General features: G+C 51.0%; 6 protein-coding genes across 6 annotated transcripts; 2 read left to right on the plus strand and 4 right to left on the minus strand.

Moving 5' to 3' along the window:
• Nucleotides 1-30: 30 nt before the first annotated feature.
• ENH_00029820 (hypothetical protein, conserved) lies at nucleotides 31-2,290 on the plus strand (the record flags this gene model as incomplete). The annotated part of the gene is made up of 8 exons (XM_013584858.1): nucleotides 31-176; nucleotides 317-510; nucleotides 675-775; nucleotides 992-1,063; nucleotides 1,174-1,254; nucleotides 1,791-1,894; nucleotides 2,055-2,142; nucleotides 2,237-2,290. The coding sequence occupies 8 exons, from the start codon at nucleotides 31-33 to the stop codon at nucleotides 2,288-2,290; spliced, it is 840 nt and encodes a 279-aa protein (XP_013440312.1).
• A 454-nt stretch (nucleotides 2,291-2,744) lies between these two features.
• On the minus strand, nucleotides 2,745-3,716 carry ENH_00029830 (WD-40 repeat-containing protein, putative; the record flags this gene model as incomplete). Its single annotated transcript, XM_013584859.1, has 1 exon — nucleotides 2,745-3,716. One exon carries the CDS (start codon nucleotides 3,714-3,716, stop codon nucleotides 2,745-2,747), a length of 972 nt encoding a protein of 323 aa, XP_013440313.1.
• Nucleotides 3,717-6,964: 3,248 nt separating this feature from the next.
• On the minus strand, nucleotides 6,965-7,552 carry ENH_00029840 (hypothetical protein; the record flags this gene model as incomplete). Its single annotated transcript, XM_013584860.1, has 1 exon — nucleotides 6,965-7,552. One exon carries the CDS (start codon nucleotides 7,550-7,552, stop codon nucleotides 6,965-6,967), a length of 588 nt encoding a protein of 195 aa, XP_013440314.1.
• A 5,829-nt stretch (nucleotides 7,553-13,381) lies between these two features.
• ENH_00029850 (zinc finger (C2H2 type) domain-containing protein, putative) lies at nucleotides 13,382-16,524 on the plus strand (the record flags this gene model as incomplete). Its single annotated transcript, XM_013584861.1, has 4 exons — nucleotides 13,382-13,505; nucleotides 13,760-13,797; nucleotides 14,079-14,202; nucleotides 14,621-16,524. The coding sequence occupies 4 exons, from the start codon at nucleotides 13,382-13,384 to the stop codon at nucleotides 16,522-16,524; spliced, it is 2,190 nt and encodes a 729-aa protein (XP_013440315.1).
• Nucleotides 16,525-18,424: 1,900 nt separating this feature from the next.
• On the minus strand, nucleotides 18,425-22,294 carry ENH_00029860 (RAB GDP dissociation inhibitor alpha, putative; the record flags this gene model as incomplete). The annotated part of the gene is made up of 10 exons (XM_013584862.1): nucleotides 18,425-18,497; nucleotides 18,968-19,133; nucleotides 19,391-19,676; nucleotides 19,951-20,188; nucleotides 20,443-20,519; nucleotides 20,655-20,810; nucleotides 21,023-21,110; nucleotides 21,263-21,380; nucleotides 21,669-21,822; nucleotides 22,277-22,294. The coding sequence occupies 10 exons, from the start codon at nucleotides 22,292-22,294 to the stop codon at nucleotides 18,425-18,427; spliced, it is 1,374 nt and encodes a 457-aa protein (XP_013440316.1).
• A 3,695-nt stretch (nucleotides 22,295-25,989) lies between these two features.
• ENH_00029870 (hypothetical protein) lies at nucleotides 25,990-26,520 on the minus strand (the record flags this gene model as incomplete). The annotated part of the gene is made up of 1 exon (XM_013584863.1): nucleotides 25,990-26,520. The coding sequence occupies one exon, from the start codon at nucleotides 26,518-26,520 to the stop codon at nucleotides 25,990-25,992; it is 531 nt and encodes a 176-aa protein (XP_013440317.1).
• Between the last annotated feature and the right edge of the window lie 168 nt (nucleotides 26,521-26,688).

Genomic DNA, 26,688 nt, shown 5'->3' on the forward strand with positions numbered 1-26,688 from the left:
CTACCTGAACAAAAGACATTGCTGCTGGCAATGTTGCAGCATCTAGCTGCAGCAACAGCAGTAGCTCAGCAAAATGGGGAAAACCTGCCTGTGCGGCTGCTGGAGGCTACTTGGGCTGTTTTCAAGGCCGACAAGAACTTTTCTTTGGTAGCGCCAATGGTTCGATTCTTCACTCGGTCCGTTATGCTGGCTTCCCTGCAGGGGTGGCTGCTGCTGTCTGAGATTCGTCCACTCTATTGTTCAATGGATTCCAGCTTCTACTGCTGTCACAGCACTGCCTGGTATTGTTGGATGCTATTCTGTTTTCGCGTTGCAGGGAACAATGCCACGTGTACATACAGCAGCTGCTGCTTTCTTCCGAGGACATGTCCCTTGTGTCTTCAGTTTTTGCTGATCTTATGCGTTCCCGCTATAAACTGAGGCAGCAGAAGCAGCAGCAGCGCCTCCAGGAATATGGCATTTCCCCAGAAGATCTGCTGCTGTGTACATACATGCTGCCGTGCCCTAGTGGTTAGTTCTATCCACTGCAGCAGTGGCAGCGACGACACTTCTTCTTCTGTGCGCTTTTGCGTGGAAAGGTGCAGCGAGAGCCACAGCAACGGCGTGAGCCAAAGCAGAATGAACGGCGAGAACAACTGTTGTCAAACATGTTGCTTTCGCATGTCTGCACGCAGTGGCTGAGAGGAGGAGACAAGCGGCAGCCCTCGATGTTTGTCTGGGGCTAACAGGGGCCCTTCCAACATCCCCGACCTCTGAAGAGCTTCTGCCAGTCCACGTGAGCACCTGTAAATCTAGTCTGGCGATTGGCTTGTGCAAATTTTCTTGGCTGGGGATAGTTTAATTTCAAGCTACACAGTTAGCAAGCTAGCGAGCTGACTGCTAGATGTCCACAGGCTATGGCGCTTGCTGCTTCTGTAGTTAGCGTGAACGTGGGTGACCTTGGAATTGACGCGTGGTCCTGCTGATACTGCTGCTTGTGCGTTCGCTGTAGGCTGTTGCTGCAGTTTGTCAGCGGCTGTCAGAAGATTCGGAAACGCCGTTACAGCCCGTCTTTGGACGCCTAGTAAGGCTTTGTCGGCACAACTGGTGGCACGGGCCGTATATCGCAGAACAGTGGGGAACATTGGTTAAGCTGTGCTGGCGGTGCTGCTGTTGTTGCTGCTGCTGCTGCAGCTTTGTCGGGCAGCGCAGCATCTGCCGTCCCTGGGAGAGTTCCTGTCGTCGGTTGTTTTTCCTGCTCTTATAGCCAGAGAGGTGAGATATCTATAGAGCTCAACGTGACAACAAACACCCAAAAAACGGTTCAAGAAGGGGCTACAGTTCGAGTAAAACCGTTTACACGTCACACAGACTAGAAACAGCGAGGCACGCGGAAGGAACAAAAGAGCAAAACAACAGATCGCAAATATGGGAGCAAAGGCGGGCTGCCGGGCATAAACGTCGAAAAAGGCAGCAAGATACCAGTATGTAGCAGCAGCCGCAGGAGGGAGGGCGATAAAAGCTAGCGTGCGAGACCGACAGCAGCAACGTGCACAGTGGCTTTAGGGGCAGTCGGGAGCAGACACAGGGCTTGGGTAGCAACGGTGATAGGCAGCTGTTCGGTTTTCAGCCTGTCGAAATTGCTTGCATCGGCAGTTTCCATGCCTTAGGATGTCCATTCAGCTGACAGAGATTCTGTCGGCCTCGACATACCAGGATAGTATGTCCAGCAGCACATGGACTATTGCTGGGTCGCGGCTGCGCGCTCAAAAGCAATGAGGACAGCTGTCGTTTATTTACTTTGCTTTCAGGCATGGCAGTCTCAGTCACTCTGGAAAGGGGTCAGTATTGCAGTGGGAGCCCTCTGGCCGTCGCACAGCGAGACGCTGCTGCAGCACATTCTCAGATTGCCTCAGTAAGATTGCATTCAGCAGCTACAATGCTTGCTTATGCTCGTGTGTTTTTTTTGTCCGACACTTTTCGCGCTCGTTCGTGCCGCGGCACAATCAATGTAGCAAGGTGCGTTGAAACGTACTGATGCTGCTGCGGATGCGGTTGTTCTTGCATGCGTGCAGAGAGGCAGGGAAGCCGCTGCTGCAACAACTGCAGCAAAGACTGCCGATAACAGCGGAATTATCGGCTTTGCTTGCGCAAGACCCCACGGTACGGAACGTACGCTGTTTGCTGCTGCTGGTCCCGTACCGTAGAGTAACAGTGGCGCGGACTGTGGAGACGGGTCATCTGCGTATGCATGCAGGCTCGGCAGCATTGCCCCCCGTACCTACAGGTCTTGTTGGGTCTGGCGACTTAGACTGGTACTTTGAAGTTACAAAATTACCTGGTGCTGCGCATACAGCAGCAGCAGTAGCAGCAGCGTGTTCTTTGTATCTTTCAAGGGACGCAGAAAGACCAGGCTCTTCCGAGTCGATCTCGCTGCTGCTGCCCTTGCTGCAGCAGCGTTGTTGGCGTAGTTAGTATAACTGCAAGCAGCAGACTGCAAGTGTTTTTCGATCGAAGCAGTGGCGTTAAGGTCAAAACACCTACAGAAAGCCGAAATCGATGCTTTAAAGTATTTCAAAAAAAATAGTCAAGACCCCCTCTGCCGATAGTGCTCCTCGCGCGGCTTGAGTAAAAGTCGCTGCCGCATCACCTTTCCAGTTACTTCCCACTGATAACTCGGCATCCCAAAGGGCAACAGTCTGGGAAGCCTGTTTTCCGAACGACGCTAAGGGCTGCCCTAGCCTCATTATAGTCTGGGGCCTAGCTCAGTTCACATAATTTATCTGTGCAGTCTGACAAAACACCAGCTCGGCGGGTTGCCACAACTGCACTTTGTTGTCAAAAGACACGCTTGCCCCAAGCAACGACTGTCTTAAGTGATACACGCTGCTGCTGCTACTGCCGCTGCTGTTCGGTGGGGGCACTCGCGCCGTCCGCCAGCAAAAGTCCGTAATGGGGGCTGAGTGTCCCGCATGAACAAACAGGAGCCCCGGCGGCCCCTTTGAATTGCTTCTCGAAGCCTCACTTGTCGAACCATCTGCTTGCATTTTATCATCTTGCTGCTGATCTAGATTCTGTTGCTGTTTCCCACTCGCTGCAACGACATCCCAAAGGGCCACAGTGCCATCCTCGGCGGCCGCTCCAAGCAAGAAAGCGAAGTCGGGGTGGAAATGCACGGTGTTGATTGAAGCCCCTTGTGTAGTGCTGCCTTCTTGCATGTATCCCACGGACAGAGACAGGAAAGACCTTCGGAGACAACGAGTGTCGAACAATGACACCGTCCCAGACGAGTCTCCAATAGCGAACACACAAGGTTCTTGAGGGCTCCATGAGACTGCATTTGCCGCAGCTTCCACTGCTGCCGTTGCTGCAACGGCCGTCTCCTGCCGCCAATCCATGAGCAAACAGCTGCTGTCCTCAGCAGCAATAACTGCGAGTTCTGGGTGATGCGGGTGTTGCTCCACGTCATTTAAGCGTGCACTCGCGTTTCTCTTCTCCCTTGGGCAGCGCATCCTGACTGGGGACATCTGAAGTGTCTTACTGGCCAGCTGCACCCCGTCAGGTGCAAAATCGCCGGGTCTTATCCCGCCTTTGCTGCTGCTGCTGCCGTTGCTGGTACTGCCAACGTCCCACAAACAGCAAACGCCCGCGCAGTCCACAGAGACGAGCCGATTTTTGTCGGCCGCGCTCCAGGCTAGACCCTCGACAGAAGCCTCTCCGTGCCCCAGAAGAGCCATCTGTGGCTTGGCCACGTTCAGGCTACCCCCCGGAGAACCCCCCGTTGTCGCAGCTGCCGCGGCAGCCTGGGTTGGGGGAGATGGAAAGGACGGGTGTTTGCTGTAATCCCAGAACAACACCAACCCGTCAGGAGTGCAAGATGCAATGTGCAGAGGGTTAAGAGGACGCAAACGCGCCCGGGAGACATTTCCAGGGTGTACGAGAAGCGCCTTTACTTCTAAAGGCGCTGGGTTTCCTGGCGGGGGCCCGCCACCACGGGTGCATTTGCTGCGAGGCGCAGTAAAGCCTGCGATATAAACGGCATACAGGACGCAGAAACAGCAGTAAAACGGAGAAACATAACAAATCGTTTCTTCCCGCGCACAATGCACAGCGCAGCAGGCGCAACAGTGAGTGCATCATTCTAAAGGCGACTACCATGCAACGGTAGAAACAACGCAAAGTGTACGCATAAACTCCGTAGAACAAGCAAAAAATGGCAGAATTACGATTGGAGCACAAATGTTCGCTGCAGCCGCATAATCAGTAATGGCAGAGGCGTGCCTGAGTATGTCTCGCAAATCATAGGATCAACCTCCAGAGACGGCTGAGGCACCCTGGCCTCCGCTTGCACCAAATAATTCTGCTCGCTACCATCTGTGGCAGTTCCCAAAAGCAGTCTCACAGCACCAGACGAGGACGACGCCTGCGCTGGCGGGAAGCACTCAACCTGAAGCAGCAGCAAGGGAACTAGCTACAGCCGCAAAATGGCGTCACCAGCACAGTTAGCCAAAAATGTAACCGTAAAACCAAGCAGCGAAGACCTCTTCTTCTAGACCTGTGCTGCTGCTGAAGCTTCAGAACCTTTTTTCATGCTGCAACAATGTGTGCACCCCGACGACACTAACGCCTTCAAAGCGCTGATTCCATGCATCGCACAGAAATGCAAACTGTGGATCCCATTTCTAAGGCCTTACTGTCATAGAGGGCCAGTCAAATTTGTGACTCAAGATCGTGTCATAGAAAAATGGGGCGTTCTTTCTCCATACTAGATGTCTCTCCTCCATATGCTGATCCAAGCAACTGCTGGAGCCTGAGGAGCTTTCCGGAGTAATAACGCCTGTGTTACAGCTACTGCTCGTGCTGAAGCACCTGCAGCTAGTGTCGTTGCACCCGCAACTACCGTTGCTGCAGCCGCAGTTACCGGTAGGCGGCGTTGCCGCCTGCACCACGGGCGAGAGCATTCCCACGGAGATGCTGTCTCTGGGGGCTACTCCTTCTACTTTTGCGTCGACCACGCGGCCCGTCACTCATACAACAAGAAATATGGGTTATATTTCTTTAGAAGGGGAGAAGATCACCAGACACTCCAAGGAATAAAGCTGCAACACCATAGGTAACTGCTTGCTCGTGTAGTGTTCCCTTCGCTTCCAGAGGAGAGTCAAGACACACAGCAGGATTACACACTCACTCAAAATCAAGCCTGGTACGGAGCAGTTGTACCGATTCGTGTATAAGCAATGTTGCGAAACACAAATAGCAGTTTTTGGGGCTGCATGAGCTTACCTCCATGGGGCTGCCACTGGCATGCGCTAAAAGTCCCAGTACTATCCACGTCTATGACAAATGAATTTTTCACAACACGTCTGCTCTGTCCAGTGGTGAATTAACATTTTCTTGGTGTAGTGGAGCTACTGGTTGAGCAGCTTTGGCCTCTCGAGGGGTATTGCATAACTGTAGTGTCAACGTTCACTCCGCTACACGCGGCTCTCTGCGATACTGTAAATGCCGCAGGATCTAGTTCAAAATTTGTATACGTTGAGATACATGATATCCTGGGGCATTCTCAGAAATTACAGCCGGGTGGATGCAACTAGAAGGTGATGGCGCAGTTGGTGCAGGTCGTGTGTTGTCTTTGTAGCGGCGCACTTCCAACCTTCCGTACACGGCATGATTACGACCATTTAATTTAAGCGACATTACAGATTAGGCTGGTGCATCAGCGATCCCTTTTTGTCCATTGATATCGCTTCATGTTGAGGAGGCGGCACTCAGTTGTGTCGTCCTTTCGTTCTGGGACCTTTTATTAGTGGACGCGGTTCGAACTGGGTTGACCGATTTTCACTCGTTTATATGCTGTGGCATAGTGAATGTTGAGAACGCTTCTGCTCTTTCGCTATGGAATACGTGATGTGGATGATAGTCTCCGAATGTTGAGGTCTACGCATATAGAGCAAGAAGTACGGGGATTTCATATGTCGGCTAGGTGTGTCTCCACAGAGAGAAAAGCGCTTCGGCTTACTCACGGGCCCTTTGCCTGGGGCACGCCCATCTCCTTGGTGATAATCGTCCCCATCAGAAATACGGGAACGGCGTCAGTAGGTGCAGAGTGAAAACAACTCTAAAAGAGAAATGTGTCTCTTTCTATTTTGACTGTTACAGTAAGTGTCACATGAAGCTTCAGAGTGCCAAGTCAGTCAGTGTATATCCTAGCAGCAGGCACTTCGTCCAAGCGTACGCTAACCGATGGGATCCTGAGGCAGAACAGAATATGTAATGCTGTAGGGAAAGAGCGCGTCTAGAATAGAATACTTTGGATGGTAAGACAACGCTTCTGCTACCTGATATCGCGCGCGCCTCGTAAGTGGGCAGTGGTGATAGGCGGGGAGATCTAGCCGACGAGCCACGGAATGACTGCAACACATTGAGCGGGTGAAAATGAGGGGAACATGATGTTCCGCGTATGCTGAAGGCTTGGCATTGCGAATCAATGACTGAACCGAAAGTTTCAGGTGAGCAGGATTAATGACGTGTTTTCTCTCACACTAGTTTCTTTCGTATCACGTAACAGGAAGCATCAATATATAGCGCTATCGACTCTGATTTTCGGAGGCCTGTAGGGCGGTGTAATCAATCAGACGCTGCTTAGGTCGTTATACGGATATAGTGCGAAGCTGCCTCCCCTAGGAGAAAGTACCCTTGAGAGTGAAATCGACAAAGGGGCGCGCCGCGTCGGTGTACTCCGGACTCATAAGCGTACGACAGGAATTGATAATTTCGAGCATTGAGGGGCCTTTCATTTCGTTAGTCAGCAATTCGGCTCTCGCACGAATGGCTTGTACTCTGCAGACTTTGCACGCTGCGCGCTGATAGTTCATCCGATGTAGATTGAGCAAATTACTTAGGCCTTGCTGCAGGAGGGAAACGTACCCAGGGACGTCGAAACTATAGACAAAAACGTCAACTAAGTACGCTTTGACGCCCTGTCCTAGTAAAGGCTGTTGATTGGCATGTTGGCCTGAAACATGACTGGGGAACACTTGAGGCCACAAGGCATAACTCGATACTCGAATACTCCCAAGACGGAACGGAAGGCCGTCCTCCAGCGAACTTCCTTAGCCATACGTATCTGATGGAATCCTGCTTCAAGGTCCAGAATGGAAAAATACTTGGCGCCTCCCTGCACCTCCAGAATGGTTTGAAGAGAAGGTAGTTGAAACTCAGGGGCTATCGTAGGGGCATTCAAAGCCGAGTAATTGACAACCATACGCATCTTCGGCTCCCCCGAACCATCATCGTGTTTGTCGACCATAATCGTAGGAGAGCAGATAGGCGAATACGTTGTTCCTATCAATCTATTGTCCGACAATTTAGCTATCTCCTGATTGTGGAATTTAAGCTGATCTGGTGTCATAAGGCAAATTGCATACTTCTCCGGGAGTTTTTCAGGTACAGGTAAGATATCATGGTCATGAGGGCGCTTTGGCGCCAATCCCTTAGACAATTTGTCTGGAAAGACCGCCAAATACTCCCGCAGCACCTTGATAATATGTGGCAGGTGTGTAGAGCAGGGCATATTATCTTCCACAGGCGTGAATCTCAAAGGGGATATCCTGTGCATCTGTCGACTTTATCCAATTGTGGCATTGTGTGTGCGCTAGTTTAGCCGTAGGCCAGAGAGAGTTTCCTCATCACCCGCTGCCGCTGAGACAGCGGGTGATGAAACAGCGAAACAGCGCGCCTGGCCATTCGCCGGATAACCTCCACCGACGAACCATTTTTTGGCAAAGCCAGTGCGACATGCAAGCCTTGCAATGGTGCCCTGAGACTCTTTGTGCTAGCATTTGCTTGGTGAATGAGCGACACTACCCGTACCTTCGCCTTTGTCTTCGCATGGGACTTTTATCTTTTGGGTGGTGGGCGCAAGAATATGGCGGCCTGCTCCGCGAACATGCGCGCCACATGCTTGGCCAATATCTCACAGGATTGCTCGGCAGGGATCCTTGGATGTACTCCTATAGGGCTGTCTCCCTGCAGTTTTTCGTCACCAGTCCTGACGACGGGTAGCTTGCACCACTTGCCGTTCACATACGTTCTCTGCTCTTCTGACTGAAGTACCAGGCTACCTTATGTTCAGTCAGCCAATCCAACCCCAGTACTAAGACACAGGGAATGAGCCACACTAAGAAGCCTCCCGAGAAACGTGCATCTCCGCACCATATCGCCAACCCCGTCACGTCACGATCAATGCGCAATTGTTCACCGGTAGCTACTGTGAACCTATGCTCTTCTGGAAGTCGCCGCACCTTGAGCTGGAGCCGTTCGACAGTTTCACAACTAATGAAGCTTTTCGTGGCCTCTGTGTCTAACAACGCCTCATATGGGCTCCCTATGCCCTCAACTCGGAGCACCCCTGTCGCACCCACATAGCACGATGCTTCCCCTTGGTTGTAAGTGTTCTTCGCGAGAGTCTCCCGCCACCACTGCGGCACAATCTTTGCTTCTTCTGGCCTGTAACCCTCTTCTGTTGCCTCTGTAGACTTCCCACTGCTGTCCCTCTTCTCACACGGGGCCTCTTCGCTCCGCGTTTCCAGTGGCGGCTGAATCCTTTGCGCGTCCTCATCTCTTGTATTAGCTCTATCCTCCGCGTTGAGTAGTTTGTCCCCCTACTCGAGGGAGACTGGAATGGTATTAGTGTAGTACACAGCGCCTTCTGCTGCGACTACGCTGCTACTGGCCCACGAATAGGGCACTCTTTGAAAAACCTTCTACTTTCGATGCATCTCTCATGAAAAAGATACCAAATTATCAACTGCAGCTGCCATCTTTCAAGTTCTCAAATTAATTTTTCTTAATGTTCCCCCAACTCAGGGTTCTTGCTTTTTTGTTCCTGTGGGCCGATGTCCCGCGACGGTGCTTGTAGTGCACAGCACCTACTGCTGCGACTACGCTGCTACCTGCACCCCTCGAGTAGGGGCCTACGATAACCGTCTACCTACGGCGCATTTCCTTGAAACAGTAGCCTAAACATCACGAAATACATTTATTCATAGTTTTTCAAAATCTGTTCTCTCCAAAATCCCCCCCACTCGGGGTTCTCGCCTCCTAGGCCCTGTGGGGAGGACGCCTGCGCCGGTGCTGGCGCTATCGCCAGCCCCAATCTCCGGGTATTTTCAGGCACGTCTAGTTTATATACGCTAATTCGCTGACAAATTGGCTTAATTCGATTTTATTAAGAATGTCCTGTCCTCGTACCGTATTATGACCTCTTGTAGGTCACCGGCTAGCTATTTTCTGTAGGTCACCAGCAAGCCTTATTCTAGTGCCTGTGCACTACCGTGCCAGCCCCAGTCTTCGGGTATTCACAGACTTGTCTAGTCTACGCATGCTAATTTAGTGGTCAGTTGCCTTACTTCGTTACTAGTAAGAAGTTTTCGCGCTCTCCCAGCTTCTCAACCTCTTATATGTCACCCGCTAGCTACCCTCTTAAAGTCACCAGGAAGCCCTATTGCTTTTAGTGCGTAGGCACTACACTAGGGCTTGCTGGTGACATATAGAGGATAGCTAACTGATGACCAATAAGCGGTTAAGAGGTTGAGACGCGGATTGAGAGCTGTAACATCTTACTAGTGAAATAGAAAAGCAATTTATTGGCAAATTAACATGTATATACTGGAAATGCCTGCGAATGCCCTTAGATTTGGGCTGCAGACAACGCTGGCACCGGTGCGCGTCACATCCTCACAGGACCAGCAGAACGAGAACCAAAAGAAGTGACTTTTATGAAATATGGTTTTGGGAACTTGAAACAAAATGGTCTTTTTAATAACTTAGCAGACGTTACGAGACCGATGGGTCTGTAGAAGAGAAGATTTTTTGGAACGCCAGAGTTGTGGGTCGTGCAGCATCGTAGACGCTGTAGAGAAGGCAGTGTACTACAATTGTAGTGCCTGCGCACTACAACTAGGGCCGGCCGCTACCGCACACGTCACACCCTTGCCGTGGGTAGGTGGCCTAGAATGCTTTTCTCCAACCACGTCTAGTCCCTGTTGTTTAAGCTGTCATTCCTCTCAGCGATGGGACGGGTGGGCTGTCTACTGCTCTGGCCCTCTGTCTCACTCCTGCCTCGGTCGTATGCAGGACAGTCCTGACCATAGTGTCCCACAACTCCACACTTTTTACAGGCCTCACCCGGACGCTTGGTACGTTCTCCCTTGCTTGGACAAACGCGTGCCGAGTGTCCTCGACCCAGACACTCATAGTCGTTCCGGAGTTTCCCTCTTGACCACTTTCGTTCTCCTGGTTCTTACGGGGTCCACTTGCGTGAACAGCCGCTCTCATGGCTCGATTTCTCCTTTCTCGCAGCTGTAGAGCTATATGTTTAGGTTGGTAGAGTCGCGCTGCGGCTGCTGCCGCTTGCTCCCATGAAGGGTACTTCACCTGCCCCTTATTGGCTATGAGAAGATGAAGGTCCGTTGGTAGCCGTGTGCAATAATAGCCAGCGAGTTCTTCGGGGGCGACCCCACGCCGCATTCCGCTACAGCCGCAAAATGTTCCGTGTACTCCTCAGGGTTTCCGTTCCACCGTGCCTTAGCCAACTCCCTCAAGAAAAGGCTCTGCTACAGCGTTTTGTCGAGGCTTTCTAAAAGCCTGCGTTATACCGCTTCCCAGTCACTTAGATCGATAGTCCGCCGTAAATACATCAAAAAGCTCGCCCCCATCAGTAGCATCACATGGCTCTAGCAATAAAGTGTATGCGTGGAAATAACTACTGTGCAGGAGTGAGTCACGGCGACGAGCGGGAGAAATGCCATATACGAAAAATTCATGTGAGTATTCAAGAGGTGTCACACAGCTGTACGGTGGCCGCATACACCTACAGCTCCTCGGGGGTATTCCAAGGACTACAAAGAGAATTGTCTGAAAAGTCTGGTGTTCAGGCAGCATTATTACCTCAAACTTCTGCACCACACTCCACTAACCTGAAGATGCCTGGTTCACATAGCGCCTTGATAAGAAATGCAGTGGCCTCTTGCATCTTCCGAAGCAAAACCAAGAAAGCGCTAGCATCATCTGGTGCCAAATCAAGAAAGAGCTCTCGCTTTTCCCTAAGTGCATGCTGTGAGGGAGGACAACCCAGGTGAGCAACAGTGAACCTCAGCGGCCCTTGGTATTTACGTGCCCATTTTCTACGGTATTTGAATTACTCGTCGACGTCTAGGCCATGAAATGGACACGCAGGGTTCACGTCCACATTTTCGGTGTTCTATTTTCAGAAATAAGTTTTGGATGTTCACAGAGAAGTGACATGCGCCTGCCGAGTCATTAAACTAGAATGAACTAAGAGGCCTGCAAATCACTTGACGATTTATTAGGAATGCCATGTGCGGTAATTTGAACCTGCAACTAAAAATGGCATTATGCTGTATCACAGTACCAAAAAGCTTCAGCGCGCGCTCTAGGTATGGCCGGTGAAGGAAATTTTACGGAGCAAACTCACCGAAATGTGATTACACTGCATAATAGAAGCAGCTTAGAGCTTGTGACGGCAGGGAAGCCGGTGTAGAGAAGGCAGCGAGCAAACAAAATAGTTACAATGCCTGCCCTCAATTTCTCTTGCAGCGAGAGCACAGGCCAGAACAGTGGTGCAGTCCTTGAAAGAGAAGACAAGAAAGGCTGAGCTCAATGACAAGAAAGGTAAAGGTATCTTTCAACAGCTTCGAGTTCAGGCTGTAGCTACAACTGCTTGATATCGCCAGTTCGCTGCGTGCGCCGCAAGGCCTGCCTTGCGGAAAGGCCTGCCTTTCAAGAAAGTGGGTTGTGGCAAGACATTGGCAGGCAAAGGCCGGCCTTTCAAGAAAGTGGGTTGTGGCAAGACAATGGCAGGCAAAAAGCTAGACGCATTGCCGTCAGCGCGGAAAAAGTAAGGATCTGGCCAGAGGATATGTGGGCAAGAACAAGTGGCCGCCCGTTTCACGTTGTGAGAATGCAGATCTCGGAGTGCTAGGCTCACTGATTGCCGCTCGCGAAGGGGCGATGGCAATTAACACCTTCATGCAACGAAAAACGCGAGGCACGGTCAGAAATAAATACAAAGTTGCTCACAAGACGTAGCTGATAATGGCACTTCAAGCGAATGGAAGAGCCCTAGAAGTGACAGCGGGACCCCAGATGGCCATCCACGGAGTTTATTAAAGCGGCAACACGAGCGTTTGAGAGAGAAAAAGCAGGAATATCTGATTCCAGGTGCCTTGTGTCACGGACAGTAGTAGCTCCAAATTCTCCGCCAACAGTGTCTCCCTATACCACTAAGAAAATACTGATTATGCGAAGCCACCAAGAGCCAATTAGCAAGACTACCACTGATAGAGCAGCGTTGAGAGATACTAGGGATACATAAACCAGTAAAACTAAGGGCACGCGTTCCTGTAAAGAGGCGGCCGGCATGGGGGATTCTTCAGTTAAGAAGAGGCCATGTCGAAGCTACAGAAACGCGGTACTTCAAGCGCCGTGGCAAGCAACGCTGTGGAAGCCGTTAAGATAAGCACATAATTTTCGCAAGATGCCTTGGGGGAAGTATGATCTCGTTGTAATCCGCACTCCCAAAAGACTGCCGGTGCAGTAGAATGCTTCGCGGTTAACTTGTCTGCGCATGGTCAGCAACTTCAGCGCAGTCTACCACATCACTGAAAGCGGAGTTTCTCGAGGTAGTGCCACATATGTGAGAATTGGTACCTTGTTATGGGCTGCAAGCGGCTCACTGCTGGAGGCCGGAATCCATTTGTAACACTTGTGTCGTGCGAATGTGTGAATACGCAAGACCTACAGTACACACCATTCTCTTCAACCCACAGCTATACAGAATTGCGCAAATTATCCTTCGATGATGCCACCTTCAGAAGTTCTCGATCAACCACTGGAACCGACAAGCATTCAGAGTGCTGGGAACACGTCGCCACGCTTGCCGTTTTCTCCAACATCTGCGGCAAAAAATGATCTGAGAGGTAGTGTTCACTACATGATAAAATCTGCATCAAGAACTCCCAGTTCTTCGTTGCAGCTCTCAAGCTTCCTACATTGGCCACAGTGGCAAAGCATTTCAAGTAGCGCAGTGCTTGCATGCACGCAGTAGCTAACTGTGTGTTCGCGTTGTTTGTTTAATCATCTAGTGGAAATTAGCTGTTTTTCTTCAGTAGCGGTATCGAAACCCTCTAAACTGCATATTTTGACTTCACACTGGGACCCAAGTAGACCTTCGTGGTCGCTCGTTTGGTTACCGGGGTCCGTTCGCTTTCTTGGCTGTTGGATTCTCTGCCCATTGGGACTTCTACCTTTTCCCCCCGTTTCTGCTCTTTGAGGCACAAGTGTTAAAACCGTAGAAGTGGAGACCTTAACACTAGGCAACATGGCCTTGAAGCAACCTGTTACGCAGGTCCGTTTGACGAACGTAGCCGTTGTCAGGCTGCGTTTAGGGGGGGAGCGTTTTGAGGTCGCGTGCTATAAGAACAAAGTGGTCAACTGGAGAGAAGGTGAGGACACGTGTATGGGTGTGACACTCAGTGCCTTAGATAACTTCTCGCATGGCGCAGAGCTCGTTGCGATTGTTGACCCCAGCTCTCACAAGCAAGTCGCCGCCGTGAATTAGCCAATCACTGGCTTGTTTGCACGTCACTTTGTGACTGCCTTACGCCTGTAGAGGCTTGCAGGCTCCCGGTTTGTTGGTTTGTTCACCGCTGTTCAATCTATCGTGCATTTGTGGCTTGTGTACACCCTTCTTCCGCAGGCAAAGAGACAGACTTGAACGAGGCAAGCTCATCTTCAGTCATGCAGACATAACGGCACCCTCCGCTGAATCGCCTGACATGCGCAGAGCCCGTAGGATAAAAGGAGCAGCTGCGGCGTAGAAACAAAATACGGCTGCTGTCAGTCTGTGTGCTGTCAGCATGGCATCATGGCGATAGCAGCTGCAGCAGAAGAGCCCGCCGCAGCAGGACTCCTTGGAGAAAGTCATAGACGCTGCAGTAGCTGCTGGTGTTGCATGCGCTGCTCTTAGTTTTCTTGCAGCTTAAGCTGTTGCTATGCTGGTGCGGCTCGATGCTCAGGTTCTGCAGGTGGACGCAGTTTTCCAAAATGTAGCAAAGGGAGAGCTAGCGCGAAAGGCGGAGTTACTTAGATATTTTGGGACGGATGACAAACGGGCCTGCATCTTGAGGATACTGGAGAAAGGTGGAGCAGCCCTTTCCCTTTTCGCTTTTTGTTTGGCTCACACTATGACCGAATCGGCCCCCCAGTGTTGTTAATCTAACCTGCTTCCTGTTTCGTCTGTATCTTTCTTTTTCTGTTGCCTGTTACTCGACGTACAACGAGGGAACACGAACAAGCAGCGTGAGAAGCAGGCAGACTGAAGTCGGTTATGCAGTGTGCTTCATCACTTTGCAATCGTCTTGCGTGGGGAACCTTCATTAAACCGATGCGTTCCGTCTCCGGGAAACGCTCGCATGTGCCTCTCGTGTGTGTGTGTGTGTGCTTGTTGCTTCCCTTGATGGTACTCCACACCCCGTGCGAGCGCCTGTTGAGTTTCTGCTTACAGCGTCAGGAAGCCACGTGCTTTACGTGTTGAGATTTGTCTTTCGTGTCTGTTCAGGGGATCTTCAGGTGTCGGAGCTGGAGCGGCGGCAGCAGCTTGAGTCGCTGTTTAATGATGTGGTTACTTGTGTCGTGGATTTGACGTACTCAGCTGTCACTGGACTGCCCATTTCTCGTTCAGCTGTCTCAGCAGCTCTGAAGAGCTTGGGATTTGGGGTGCGTCTACAACAGCCGGCGAAGGCCCAGGCACTGCATGCAGCGCTGCTGCTGCAACAGCACAATCCGAATCAGATACGCAGGCGTCTCATGAAGCTGAACATGCAGCTGCCGCTCCCTGCACCCACTGCTGCCTCTCCAGCTGCTGCAGCAGCTGCTGCTGCATCTATGCTGCACTTCATAGTGCGAGATTGCGCCGGCATCATAGAGACGCAGGAACCAAAAATCGACTTGCTGCTGCTACAACGACAGCAGGAAGACGACTCGGCAGCCACAACAGAGTCGGCACCAGCAGTGCCGTCAGAGTGGCGAATTGTGTTTCTGGTCCCTCCCGGAGTATACAGGGAGCTCGAAGAAAAGGCGCACGAAGCTGGAGGCTCCCTCACCGTTGTCACTTGGAATTGTCTGTACGACCCGCAGCAAGACCAGCACCTATTGCAGCAGCAGCGGCAGCAGCAGCAGCAACACCAGAAGATGCTTGAGCAGCTACAACAGCAGGAGGAAGAGGAGAAACAAGAAAAGGAGAGACGAGGCAAAGAACGCCAGAGACGGAGAGAGAAAGAAGAGCAGCGGCGACTAGTGCGTCGACTTCGACAGCAGCAGCAAGAAGAGGAACAGCAGCGACTGGACGAGCTCCGCGAAAGCCAGCTGATGATGCAGGAGCGCCAGCTGCAGCGAGGCCGCCTGCTTCGGCAGCAGCTTATGGAGCAGGAGTACATAGAGGAAGAGATGGCGCGATACCAGCTCAGCCAGCTGCGTATGCAAGAAGAGGAGGAGCAGCGTCAGTTTGAGAAAGAGCAGCAGGAGAAGCGCGAGAGAGATTTGCAGCTGTATGAGGCGCAGCAGATGCGTCTCGAGGATATCAGCCAGCGGAACCACGACCAGCAGAAACTGCAACAGCAGTCAGACACAGGATTTAAGGTAGAGTCGGCTTCGAATGCCAGAGATCATGATGGAGATGGGTGTCTAAGCACCTTAGACATTGTTGCTGCAGAAGACACTGGCAGCCGTATTGGTGACAGCAGCAACAGCAGCAGTTGCGAAAACGAACTTTGCTGCTGCTGTTGTGCTGAATGGGGTGATGACAACTGGAAAGACACCTGTACTCGAGCGCAGAGGAAGGGTCGTGGAGGGAGAAAACAACGCCAACAGCAGCAACAGTCTCAGCAACAGCCTGGAGTTTATGGAGGCTTCGTGGGAGTGCCTTGTTCCTTGCATGCGTCGACTTGCGTGCATCAGCGCGAGAGATTTTCTAAAGACATTGATGATGCCCCACGGCGAACGAAACAGCACCTTCGAAAGAGACAGCTGCAGCAGCAACGGAAGTTGCAAGAACAGAAACTGGAGTTGCAGAAGCAGCAAGAGCAAAAGCAGCAGCGTGAACAACCCGAGTTTGAAGACACTTTGACGCAAGACGGCCTCAGTTGGCTGCAAAGAGATGCGCAGCCTCTGCAGCAGCAGCATCGGGGACCTGAGCCAGCTGCTGGTGCTTGCTCTGTTAATCCTTCAGAGACCGCTCACCTACAGGAGCAGCAGAAAACGCGCGGTGGGGTTCAATGTCGCATCTGTAACGAGGCGCTTAAAGATGCAGCGGAGCTGCGCGTACACTGCAAGAGCAGCAGACACGCAGCGAACCTGAGGAGACAAGTAGACCGTCTCCCACCTCTCACCGACACACAATGGGCAGAGATGGAGCTAGATGGCCACCTCATAGGAGGGAGGCTATCGGAAGTCAGGGGGTTCTAAACTTGTAAAGATAGCGCGTAGTTGGAGTGGCTGGTGCAGTGATGCGCTGCGGCAATCGCCGCAGCTGCTCTGTACGTACTAACACAGACCTTCGGCAGAGGAGGCCGTTGAGTAGTGTCTGTTCAAGCTGCTGCTGTGGCTCTAGCTGCAGCAGCCTTTGTATTGAACAAAAATATGGACAGTTTAGCGAAGGATTAGGTCTTAGTCTTATGCTTGGCGCAGATGGCTGTACAAAATCATGCGAAAATCCTCTCCGGGCATCCACTTTTCGTGCGCGGCGTGAGGATGCAGACACTAAACCAACAAGTTTACTGGCTCTTTTATTTCAGCCCCTACACTAAGTGCACGTAAGATGTATGACTAATGGTACTTCGCGTTTGCGAGCTTTATGCTTCACAAGTTGCGATGAGGGGGTAAATGCTTGTGAAGACGTGTTGAAGTTGCCGCTGCAGTGTTGTTACATTCAGGGTTCCATTGGTACACTTCAGACACTTCAGTATTTCGATTTACACTTGAGAATGTACAGGGAGCAATAAAAAGCGCAGCGAGAATTTATTCGGAGGGCCTGTTGCGTGTACTGCAATGAGGTGTCCTGTGGCATTGTGCCCTAGCCGGCACGTGTCCGTTCGATAAACACAAAACATGCACTCCGGCCCTCGCAAAAAACTTGTTTCCCCAGACGACTCAGCAACAGCAGGTGGCGGGCTCCAAGATGAGCCAAGGGACCGCCACTAGCTTCGTTCGTAAGGCGTCCAAGGTTAACACGCAGCGGTATGGTTCGCTCACAAATTGCAAGCTTCCAGCACGAACTCAACAACTACAGTTAACGGGAACAAGACGTGCCAAGCTCCAGAGGACTGCCACTAGGTTGGTTTGTAAGTTGTCCTCTGTCAACATGCAGCGACGTAGCACCATCGATTTTGCAGTTGCTTAACTCGCTGCAGATCATGACCACCGGTACAAGGCCGAATGACGCGCGTGCACTTATGAGTACTCCAAAACGTGGCAGTGCCCCGCACAGCGCAATGTTTTAGCTCAGTCGAGGAGGATAAATGCGCTGCAAATGGGGCGATTGGCAATAAGGAGTCCGTGTACCAAAGATATTCTTACTCTCACACTCCAGCATCAGGAGAGGCACTCGCATTTAACATTGCTGCTCGCTACTACCGTCACTAAGCACAATTTTGATTGGCAATCGCCCCATTTGCAGCGCATGTATCCTCCACGACTGAGCTAAAACACTGCGCTGTGCACAAATTTTACTTAGCAGCTGTACTCGTTCATCCCTGCCATGACCATGCGTGCTATCCGCTGCTCCTGCTGGATGTAATGCTGTTGCCAACGCTGTCACTAACGCAAGGACTGTCACTTTTTGTAGGGTGCACCTAGACTCTACATTCCTTACTGCGCCCGCTGCAGTACGAAAATGCAGCGCATTCGCGCTAAATAAGCCCTGGAAGTGCCTGCTACGGTATCTGGAACCGCATAGCTAGCTGCCAAAAATACATCGACTCTACTTTCTACCCACGTTGCTACAAATCCTCAAACTTCCGATCGAAGAAGCTGAAGCAGCAACAAATGCAGATAGTGATGCCGGCACCGACAGCGCCAAACCGTTCCGAGAGCACGTTTGCCTATGCAAAAGCTCGACACACTGGCATAGAGAAAAACCTTTTAATCACATGCCAGAATCCAACAGACCATAACGCAAAAACGCAAAATTGGAATTCAGCTCGTTCACCGACACCCTGCAACACATTGGAAGCAACACGAAGTCCAGCTGTTTTTGTAGCAGCCGCGGTCACAGGACTTATTCGAGACTTCACTTAGATGGTAGTCGAGCGTGACGGCTCCGTGCATACTTATGCAGCACGAAAACAACTTGGTTACTTTTATACCTTCACTGCTCCTGGAGGTCTTCTGGCTCCGCCTTAACAGACAGATCTAAGGGCTCCCCCGTCATGTCTTCCCACCTGTAAACCCCCGAACCCGACAAAGACAGCTAGTCTAAATGAGCACGTAAGAACGCGGCTGGGACATTCAATACAGCAAGCTATGGGCGCGCCTCAAACTCAAGAAAGAAACGATAAAGGTCCTTCGGCGAAAATCTACCAGAATTTCGGCTCGATGAGCTGTCCTTCATGCCACTGTATCCATAATTAGAATTGCTCGTCGACAGCACCTTCGGATATCGGTGCCTCTGTCGCTTCTTGCTCACCGTGTGTTTGCGAGATTGCCTGTATATCAATTCTGAATGCTTGTACTCAACACCTCAGAATCTGCACAGTTCTATCTCGTTCTGAGGCCTGACTCTAACCTATCCCCTACATGTAATCCTCTGTACATCGTAATGTATGTACGTCTCTGCTGCCTTGAGCTTTATATCTTGATCCATTCTTCATACGGTTATTTCAGTTCTCTTCACGATTCACGCGTCACTTACATCCTAAGAACATCTTGCGTTGCCGACTCGAAGTGGGATGTGGCATCGAACGAGTTGGAAACAAAGATGTTGCTATCTCTGCCGTTGTCTGTACGCTCCAGCAGGTCGCTTACAGCCACAAACTTTTCTTCGATATTCCCCAAGAGCTTAAGCGCAGGAGCGAGCTCTGCAACCACAGCAAAATAAATCCAGTCTAGAACGATCGCGCAGCACTAACACTTTATGGAGCCTGACCACGGCAAAAGTTGCTGACTATGCTGCACACATAAAGGGGTGACCCAAAGATGCATGACCTTCCTCTCAAAATGCAGGCAGTGAGACCATCATCAAAGCAAATCAACACTAAAAGAAATGCTCTCAAACAACCCCCCACTTTTGTAGGTGCAAAGCTCCGATCTCTAGAATTGAAAACCTAAGACGTGCCTTTCTCCGGGTCATCCGTTTCAACTGTCGTGCTGACAATCGCAATGGTCTTTCCCTTCAAGCAAATTCCGTGAGGGCTAGAGACGACCATTATGTAGATGTCGTTGTGACGGTTTAGCTGCCTTTGAGGGATGATTATCTGGCAGCTGGTGCTGCCATTGGTAGAAGGGACGGGCGCTCCTAATATGCAAATGCACCTAATGACTCTGCCCGTACACTTAAGGCGTGACGGGAACTGCTCAGCAATATAAGATGGGTCACAAACCACCATTTTGCACCGAGCGACCTGCGCCACACACCAAAAATGCCCACGTAAGTTCACCTAAACTAGTTCTGCATCCAATGATGCCCTTGAAACTTTCTCCTTTTGGCGACCTCGCGTGATCTTATACATCCCTCAAACAGTGGTCCATTTAACCTAAGCTACACGAAGAAAGGGAAAACAAGGACGACTTCAGAACACTTTCTGCCAAGCTCTGAAGACACTTTGCAATGCGAGACTTAAGAGTGTTAACGTAAGCAATAAACCCTAAATTCTTGGCTTAATCCCTGAGTCGCACCTGGCCATCTTTCGTTTTAACTCCGCAGACTTTACCCTGTTCGTCAAGGACGAAGGAGTCCACTGGCGCATTCAACATGTAGGTCCCTCCGTTCACGGCGCAGAGGCGACTGAAGCCCTCAGGCAGACCACCAAGTCCGTAAACCGGATATATAAAAGGTGAACGCCCGTAGCGCGACACAGAATACATGTAGAGCTTAATCCGTTCCATCGTCTCCTGCATCGGCTGCTTCAGGTAGCTGCGGGAAAAGGAACATGCCGTACGACATTTGGCATGCAACATGATTAGCATCCACACCTAGACACTGGAAGACACGCGAAAACACAAGCATGACACGCCACCATAAAATACCGGAAAACAGCACACGACGACTTGCAACCATGCTGTGAAAGACGTCGAGACACGAACACACTCACACGCCTCCTGACCGATCCCTGAGCACGAAGACCCGTAGTCTAGACTAAGGGTTTCAAAGCCTTAGTGCATGCGGACTCATCGCAAGTGTAAAGTGCCACCGCGTGGCCGACGAAATCAATCGTGTTCGTCTCAAGTCCAAAGTACTTGTAGACCTGAGGCGCAATGACTAGCAAACTGCATCTGCTATTACAGATCCGATGCGTGCAACCACAAGCCACATTCTGTATGTGCTCACAAATTAACATGTTAGCGCGACGCGCTTCGCTAGTCCTCCCGGCAGTGCCTACCTGCTCCATCGAGTGCCTCTTCGGATCAAACCCCTTCCAAGTTTCGGGCTTGTCTGCCTGCCACTGTGCGCAATAGGCGAAGAAGGAGCGACAGCGGTTTTTTTCCAGCAAAGGCATCAGAGGAGACATGAGAGCTTCTGACTCTGTAGCGGGGACCTAAAGCCACGAAGTGCAAGACAGACTGTCAGATGCAATTTGTTATGAAGGACACATGTGCTAGCGTGCAGGAAAGTAGCAGTTCCACTCTAGCCTGCTACAGCCCGCTGCAATGCTGTGCCTCCTCTCGATGCAGCAACCACAGACAAAACAGCAGCAGCAACGGCACCTCCAGCAATTGCAGTTAGGCCAGTGAGATGACTGCAGCGTACTTTATGAATGTACTTTTCGCCTGAAAAGTAGCCGGCTTTCTGGTACTGATAAACGAAAGTCCCCTCCACCACCTGCCACTCTAAGTACCTGCAAGCAGCGCCAGCAGACATCGACCGGGCATGCGGGGAAAAATAACAGCACGAGAGTATGGAAGATCTGGAGCCAGAACGAAATATGCAAAAAGACTGATGCGAATAGGTACGAGGGACTATAGCAAATGTGAAAGGGGAAAATGGCACCTCGTAACCTTCGTCTTCAGCAGGATTTTCACGAGCTTTCCGCATGCCATTACAAACTTTGGAATCAAATCTACGTTCCATTCTCTGTTGGACCCATATTCAGGAGGAGGGGAAGTACCTGGACAGAAAATGCGAAAGAGACCAACGCCCAATAAAATGCATACAAACACACAATGTAACGGCAACAGGGGACAATCCACAGAGGCGGCTGCAGGAAGAAACAAACAGAAGCTCTTGCATCATCAATGGCCGTATCATCAGCCCGCGCCGTGTTACTTCACGACGGCAGATATCAACATGCACATAAAGCGCACGAATGTGCTTTGGCGATAGGGCATAAGGCCACCAAGCAGAAATAGGGTGACATTTTGCCTCGTGCCGTGCTGTATCAGGTAGGGGTCCCCACCTGGTTTGAATTTGTTGTAAAGATTTGTGAGGCTGAGAGATGCACACTCTCCTCCGTAGTAGTTGTTCCGGTCCAAATGCAGCACCTTCTTTCCAGCTGACGAGAGGAGGCCACTCAAGATACACTCCTTGAGACCAGTGCCGCAAACTACAACCTAAACAGAGAAGCCCAAGAAGTACACCCACACCCACTGCTTCACTCCAGGTTAAGGCTTTTCAATATGAAGCCAGAATGGCCCGCGCAGATCATGCAAATGTGAAAGAGATCGGATTGATGGAAAAGGGAGAGGAAGCGAGAATGCGGCTTGTATGACTGGCCCTCGTGTTAGAAACGCTCCTGCTGTGAAGGGTGGTGCTGTGTCGCAGCTGCCAGAGCACGAGATTGCAGTCACTGAAACATCTTCGGAAACGGGGCATGCAACGAAACACTCCATACCCGCAGGCAACTCCGACAATCAAACTGTAAGGTCCTTTTTACAAGACACCGGCAAACTGCCGCGCCTAGAGTTACTGCTGTTCCCACTACAATTGCTGTTTCTACCACAACATTACACAGTCAAGGCCTCTAGCTCTGTTAAGCCTCAACGGAGCATACAAACTTCTCCTCACGTCATATTCCTCATCCATTTTGGCTGTGTGGGAGGCAGGGGGGCAGAGCCGCTCTGTACAACTCAACGTCAGCTTTACTAACGTCCCCTTTGCATCAAAGTAAAAACAAATGAGCCCATGGCACTCTATTTTAACCGAGGTGATCAATGTAAGACGCCCGGCTACTGCTGGTTCGCATGGTAGCACCGCCAGAAGGGCTGACGCTGCTCCGGCCCGCTGCTGCTCGCCTTTGTAGGCGTTGAATGTCAACTACATAGCTAAGAACCTTTATTTCTTTGAAGTCGTGATGCTTTCTATTCACATTTCATGCTGCAGTTCGGCATCGAAGCGGTAAACTGTCCTGCTGTTCCTCTTGCTTCTCTTGCTCTACATTTCTTACCCAAATCACCACACGGTCAGTTGTTGTCCCTCTGCAGAGCATCTACCCCCTTGAAAACTTTCCTGGGGTCTTGGACGATGTTAATCTACTATTGTGTTCTGACCGTGCGCAGTGTATTGGTTCCCGTGAAGTGGGGGCGAGAATATACAACACACCTATGTTACCAGAGGCTGAAGTAGCGTAAATCATTGTTCACAGTCATCACGAAGTACACAGTACATACTCTATGCCGTACTGAAGCTGTCATTAGCGAGTTCCGCGAGGCCCTGAACAGATATTTAACACGGGGGAAACTGTGGGAGTAATCACGTGTCTTCCGCAAGGCGCAAGTCGCTGGCTTTCAACACAATGGTGCTCAAGAAGCAGACAACAAAAGACGGGCTGCCAACCTCACTTTCCTCCCAGAAGGGGTGCCAAAGAGCCCGCCGCGCCTCCGTGTACCAAGATGTGCCGAGTACGCTACCCAAAACATTGAGTATGCCTTCAGCGCATGTTGGGAGGTGTATGTGGTTGTTGCAGTGGCCTGTTTTTTTGGGTGAACAACTCCAATGCTCCTCATCTGGATTCAGGCTCAGCAAGAGCGGCACTGCTTCATGCGACTGCTCTGCGATAAAGCCCGACCACCGACCAACACTGGCACCGGGAGTGCAAGCATTTGGAACAATTTAGGGTTCCCTTTAATTTGCATATTGTTGGATCGCCTTGTCTCTTCCCTGTTTTCAAGGCAGAGTCAGCGTGCTCCCAGCTCCTCACGAAATTAGGCACCTATATAAGGCAACTCCAGCAACTTCTTGCATTGCACACACTGTCGTTGTGCAATACATTCAAAAGCTATATTTACTGAAAGTTTATACCCGCTGCAGTTTTTTCAAGGCCGCTGTCCCCACTGTTAGTAATCTTTCATGCTGAAAAATCTAAGCAAACGGAACTGCAAAGGCCATTAAATATTTATCCTGTTACTCATGGCGGCGCATTGGGTTAACTGCTTACTAAAGTGAGCATTCTGCTTCACTTAAAGGTTTTCAAGTTGACTTTTGTGAAGATTTGGTATTAAACTGAGAGAAAGCTATGTTGTGTCCAGCTGAGCTGCGACAGATTTAGGAAAACTGGCGGCCTGGGCATAGAAGCAAAAAGTACGAAGTAGAGTGAATATTGCTACCTGGAAAGCTGAAACAGTTTCCATGATTGAAGATTTGGGACATCAAACGGCGTTTATTACCTGCAGCTTATTCCGGTAGCAAAAGTGCTGTATGGCGTTTTCCTACTATTGCAAACGTATTCGTTAGGCTGAGCAGCATACGAACATTCTTCTTAAAGAAAATGAAGAAAAGGTTTCAGCGTACGGGGCAGACGACGCTGAGGCTGCTTTCCCGTATGCTCTGGGACACTTTAAGCTTGCGGCTATGTCACACACAAACAGATTACCTGCTTGCTGAGTAACTTGGTAGAGGAACAATTCCACGCGCTTGTGCGGCGCTGATTCGTGAGCATAGCCTGAATGAAAACGTGCTGTGAGTGGAAGCGCTGCTAACCAAATTGCACGGTGAATGTATGCATACTGCGCTCAGCTAATGTTGAGTTGCTCTAGACAAATTTGATCATACGGGTTATGCTGTGAGCGCTAATCAAATGAATACCATCCTTTCAGGTTTGGAATGTGTTAGAATTTGGCGGGAAGCAATGGAAAATAAGACTGGCTTTCGACAGGTCCCCAGGGCCATGAGTTTCGGAGTGATCCTAGAACGATCACGGCACAGCCTTTGACCTGTTTTGCGGGAAATATTGTGAAATGCAGGCAATATCTTTCCTCAACAAGCTCTAGCAGCACGAGATCTCAAACATGGGGTTAGCACGTACAATGCATCGTAATCCCATGCCCAAACACAATTTGTTGGTTGCAGAGTTGGGCATCGGCTGAGGTTGCTGGTGCTGTGCTGAAACAGAAGAAAAAGCCGCTGTCTTCTTCAACTCGAATATGAAACGTGCAGAAAGAAGCTGTTTACTTATGAGTATGTTACGCTAGCCATCTTTTGAGATTTTCTGTAGTGCACAGCGCCTACTGCTGCGACTACGCTGCTACTTGCCCCTCGAGCAGGGCCTACAAACGGCACCTAACGTTGGCCCATTTCCTTGAAACAGTAGCTTATGTACATCGAAATACAGTTATTCTTAACTTTCCAAAATCTGTTGTTGTTCGAGTCGTCCCACTTGGGGTGCTCGCCTCCTAGGCCCTGTGGGGAGGAGGCCTGCTGTAGTGCGCGGTGCCTACTGCTGCGACTACGCTGCTACCTGCCCCTCGAGCAGGCCTACAAACTACGCCTAGCGTAGCCACATTTCTCGGACACTATAGCTTTATTCCATCGAAATACAACAGTTCTTAAGTGTTTCAAATCTGTCTGTTCGATTCGCCCCACTCTGGGAGCTCGCCTCGTAGGCCCTATGGGGAGGAGGCCCGCACTGGTGCCGGCGCTATCACCAGCCCCAGTCTCCACACAATTTCCACACATTTTACGTATTCATTTGAACTAATAGACAGCTTTTCTTAATTCTTTCCTATTAGGAGGGTCCTGTCCTCCTCCAGTGTTGCGACCCCTTGTAGGTCGCTAGCTAGCTATCATCTCTCGGACACTAGCCAGCCCCATTGTAGTGCCTGTGCACTACAAATTCCCCCCTTGCCGGACTGAAGAGACCTACCCCCAGAACACATTACTTTTGCCTTTTTCAATATCTGTGCTCTTCTAAAGCTGACGTCGTGAGCGCACGCGGTGCGCAGCGCTCCCTCACCCCTCCTCATTGAGGGGTGCCCTTGCTGTAGGCGGTGGAATGTGACGGACCCATACCTCTAAGCCTCGGAAGGACCAATGTTGTTTCGAGCCTGAAGACGTCTTCATTGGCGGCGTCGCCAAGCGAGAAGCAAAGCCGGGCAGCTAGTAAGGTGATGAGCTGGCTCCCATGTAGCTTGATCTTCAGGGGTCCCGCGCCACTTCACGAGGTACTGGGCTGCATCTCCCGAGCCGCGTTGGTCCATAATATAGTCGACTTCGTATTCCTCTGTGGGATTGACTGCTGCATCGTGGATAGGAGGCCAGGCAGCGTCGGCTGCCGAGGGAGCCAAAGCGGGAGGGCGGGGGCGGTGGGGAACTAGCTGCGAAACGTGGAAAACGTCATGGCATTCATTAGTGGGAGGCAGAGCGAGACGGTAAGCGACAGTTCCTATGCGTTTGATGACTTCGAAGGGTCCGCGGTAACGGGGCTTGAACTTAGGGCAGCTGTTGAAAGGCGGTAGGTGCTTGCTGCTGAGCCAGACCTTGTCTCCCACCGCATACTCCACTGTTCAGCGCTTTGTGTCTGCGTAGTACTTCTGCTGCCATTTTGCCTCCAGGATGTGACTCTGTGCTCTGTCGCAGAGCTGCCGGAAAAGCTTAGTCATCGGAGGAGTGAGCGTAGGAGCTAACGCGCCTACGATATCAAGGTCCGCAGCAGTCAACAGGTTCTCTCCAATCATGACCTCGAAAGGAGAGAGCTCAGTGGATGAATGACTTGTGGTGTTGTAGGCAAGTTCCAGGGCCGGAAGCAAACGCTCCCACTCGCGTTCGTCAGATTTGATATAGGTACGAAGCATCTGCTCTAGTGTGCGGTTAACCCGTTCAGTTTGGCCGTCTCTTTGGGGATGGTAGGACGAGGACATGCACCGTTTGATGTTAAAGCGGCGACAGAGCTGGTTCCAAAGATCCGACTGGAAACGGGGGTCGCGGTCCGATATGAGCGCCTCTGGAAAACCGTGATAGCGGATAAGGGGGTCTGCGAAAAGCTCCACGGTGTCTGCTGCTGTGAATGACTTCTTCGCAGGAACGAAATGAGCCATCTTGCTGAGGGAGTCGACCATGACAAGAATCGAGTCGTGCCCTGTCGTTGTAAGGGGAAGATGTGCGACAAAGTCGAGACTCACGTGCGCCCATCGACGAGAAGGGATGAGCAACTGTTGAAGAAGGCCTGCAGGCTTCTGGTTAATGGACTTTGAAGCGCGACAGTG

Source organism: Eimeria necatrix, genomic scaffold, assembly GCF_000499385.1.
Source record: "Eimeria necatrix Houghton genomic scaffold, Enh_scaff217, whole genome shotgun sequence".
In the NCBI taxonomy this organism is placed as follows: domain Eukaryota; phylum Apicomplexa; class Conoidasida; order Eucoccidiorida; family Eimeriidae; genus Eimeria; species Eimeria necatrix.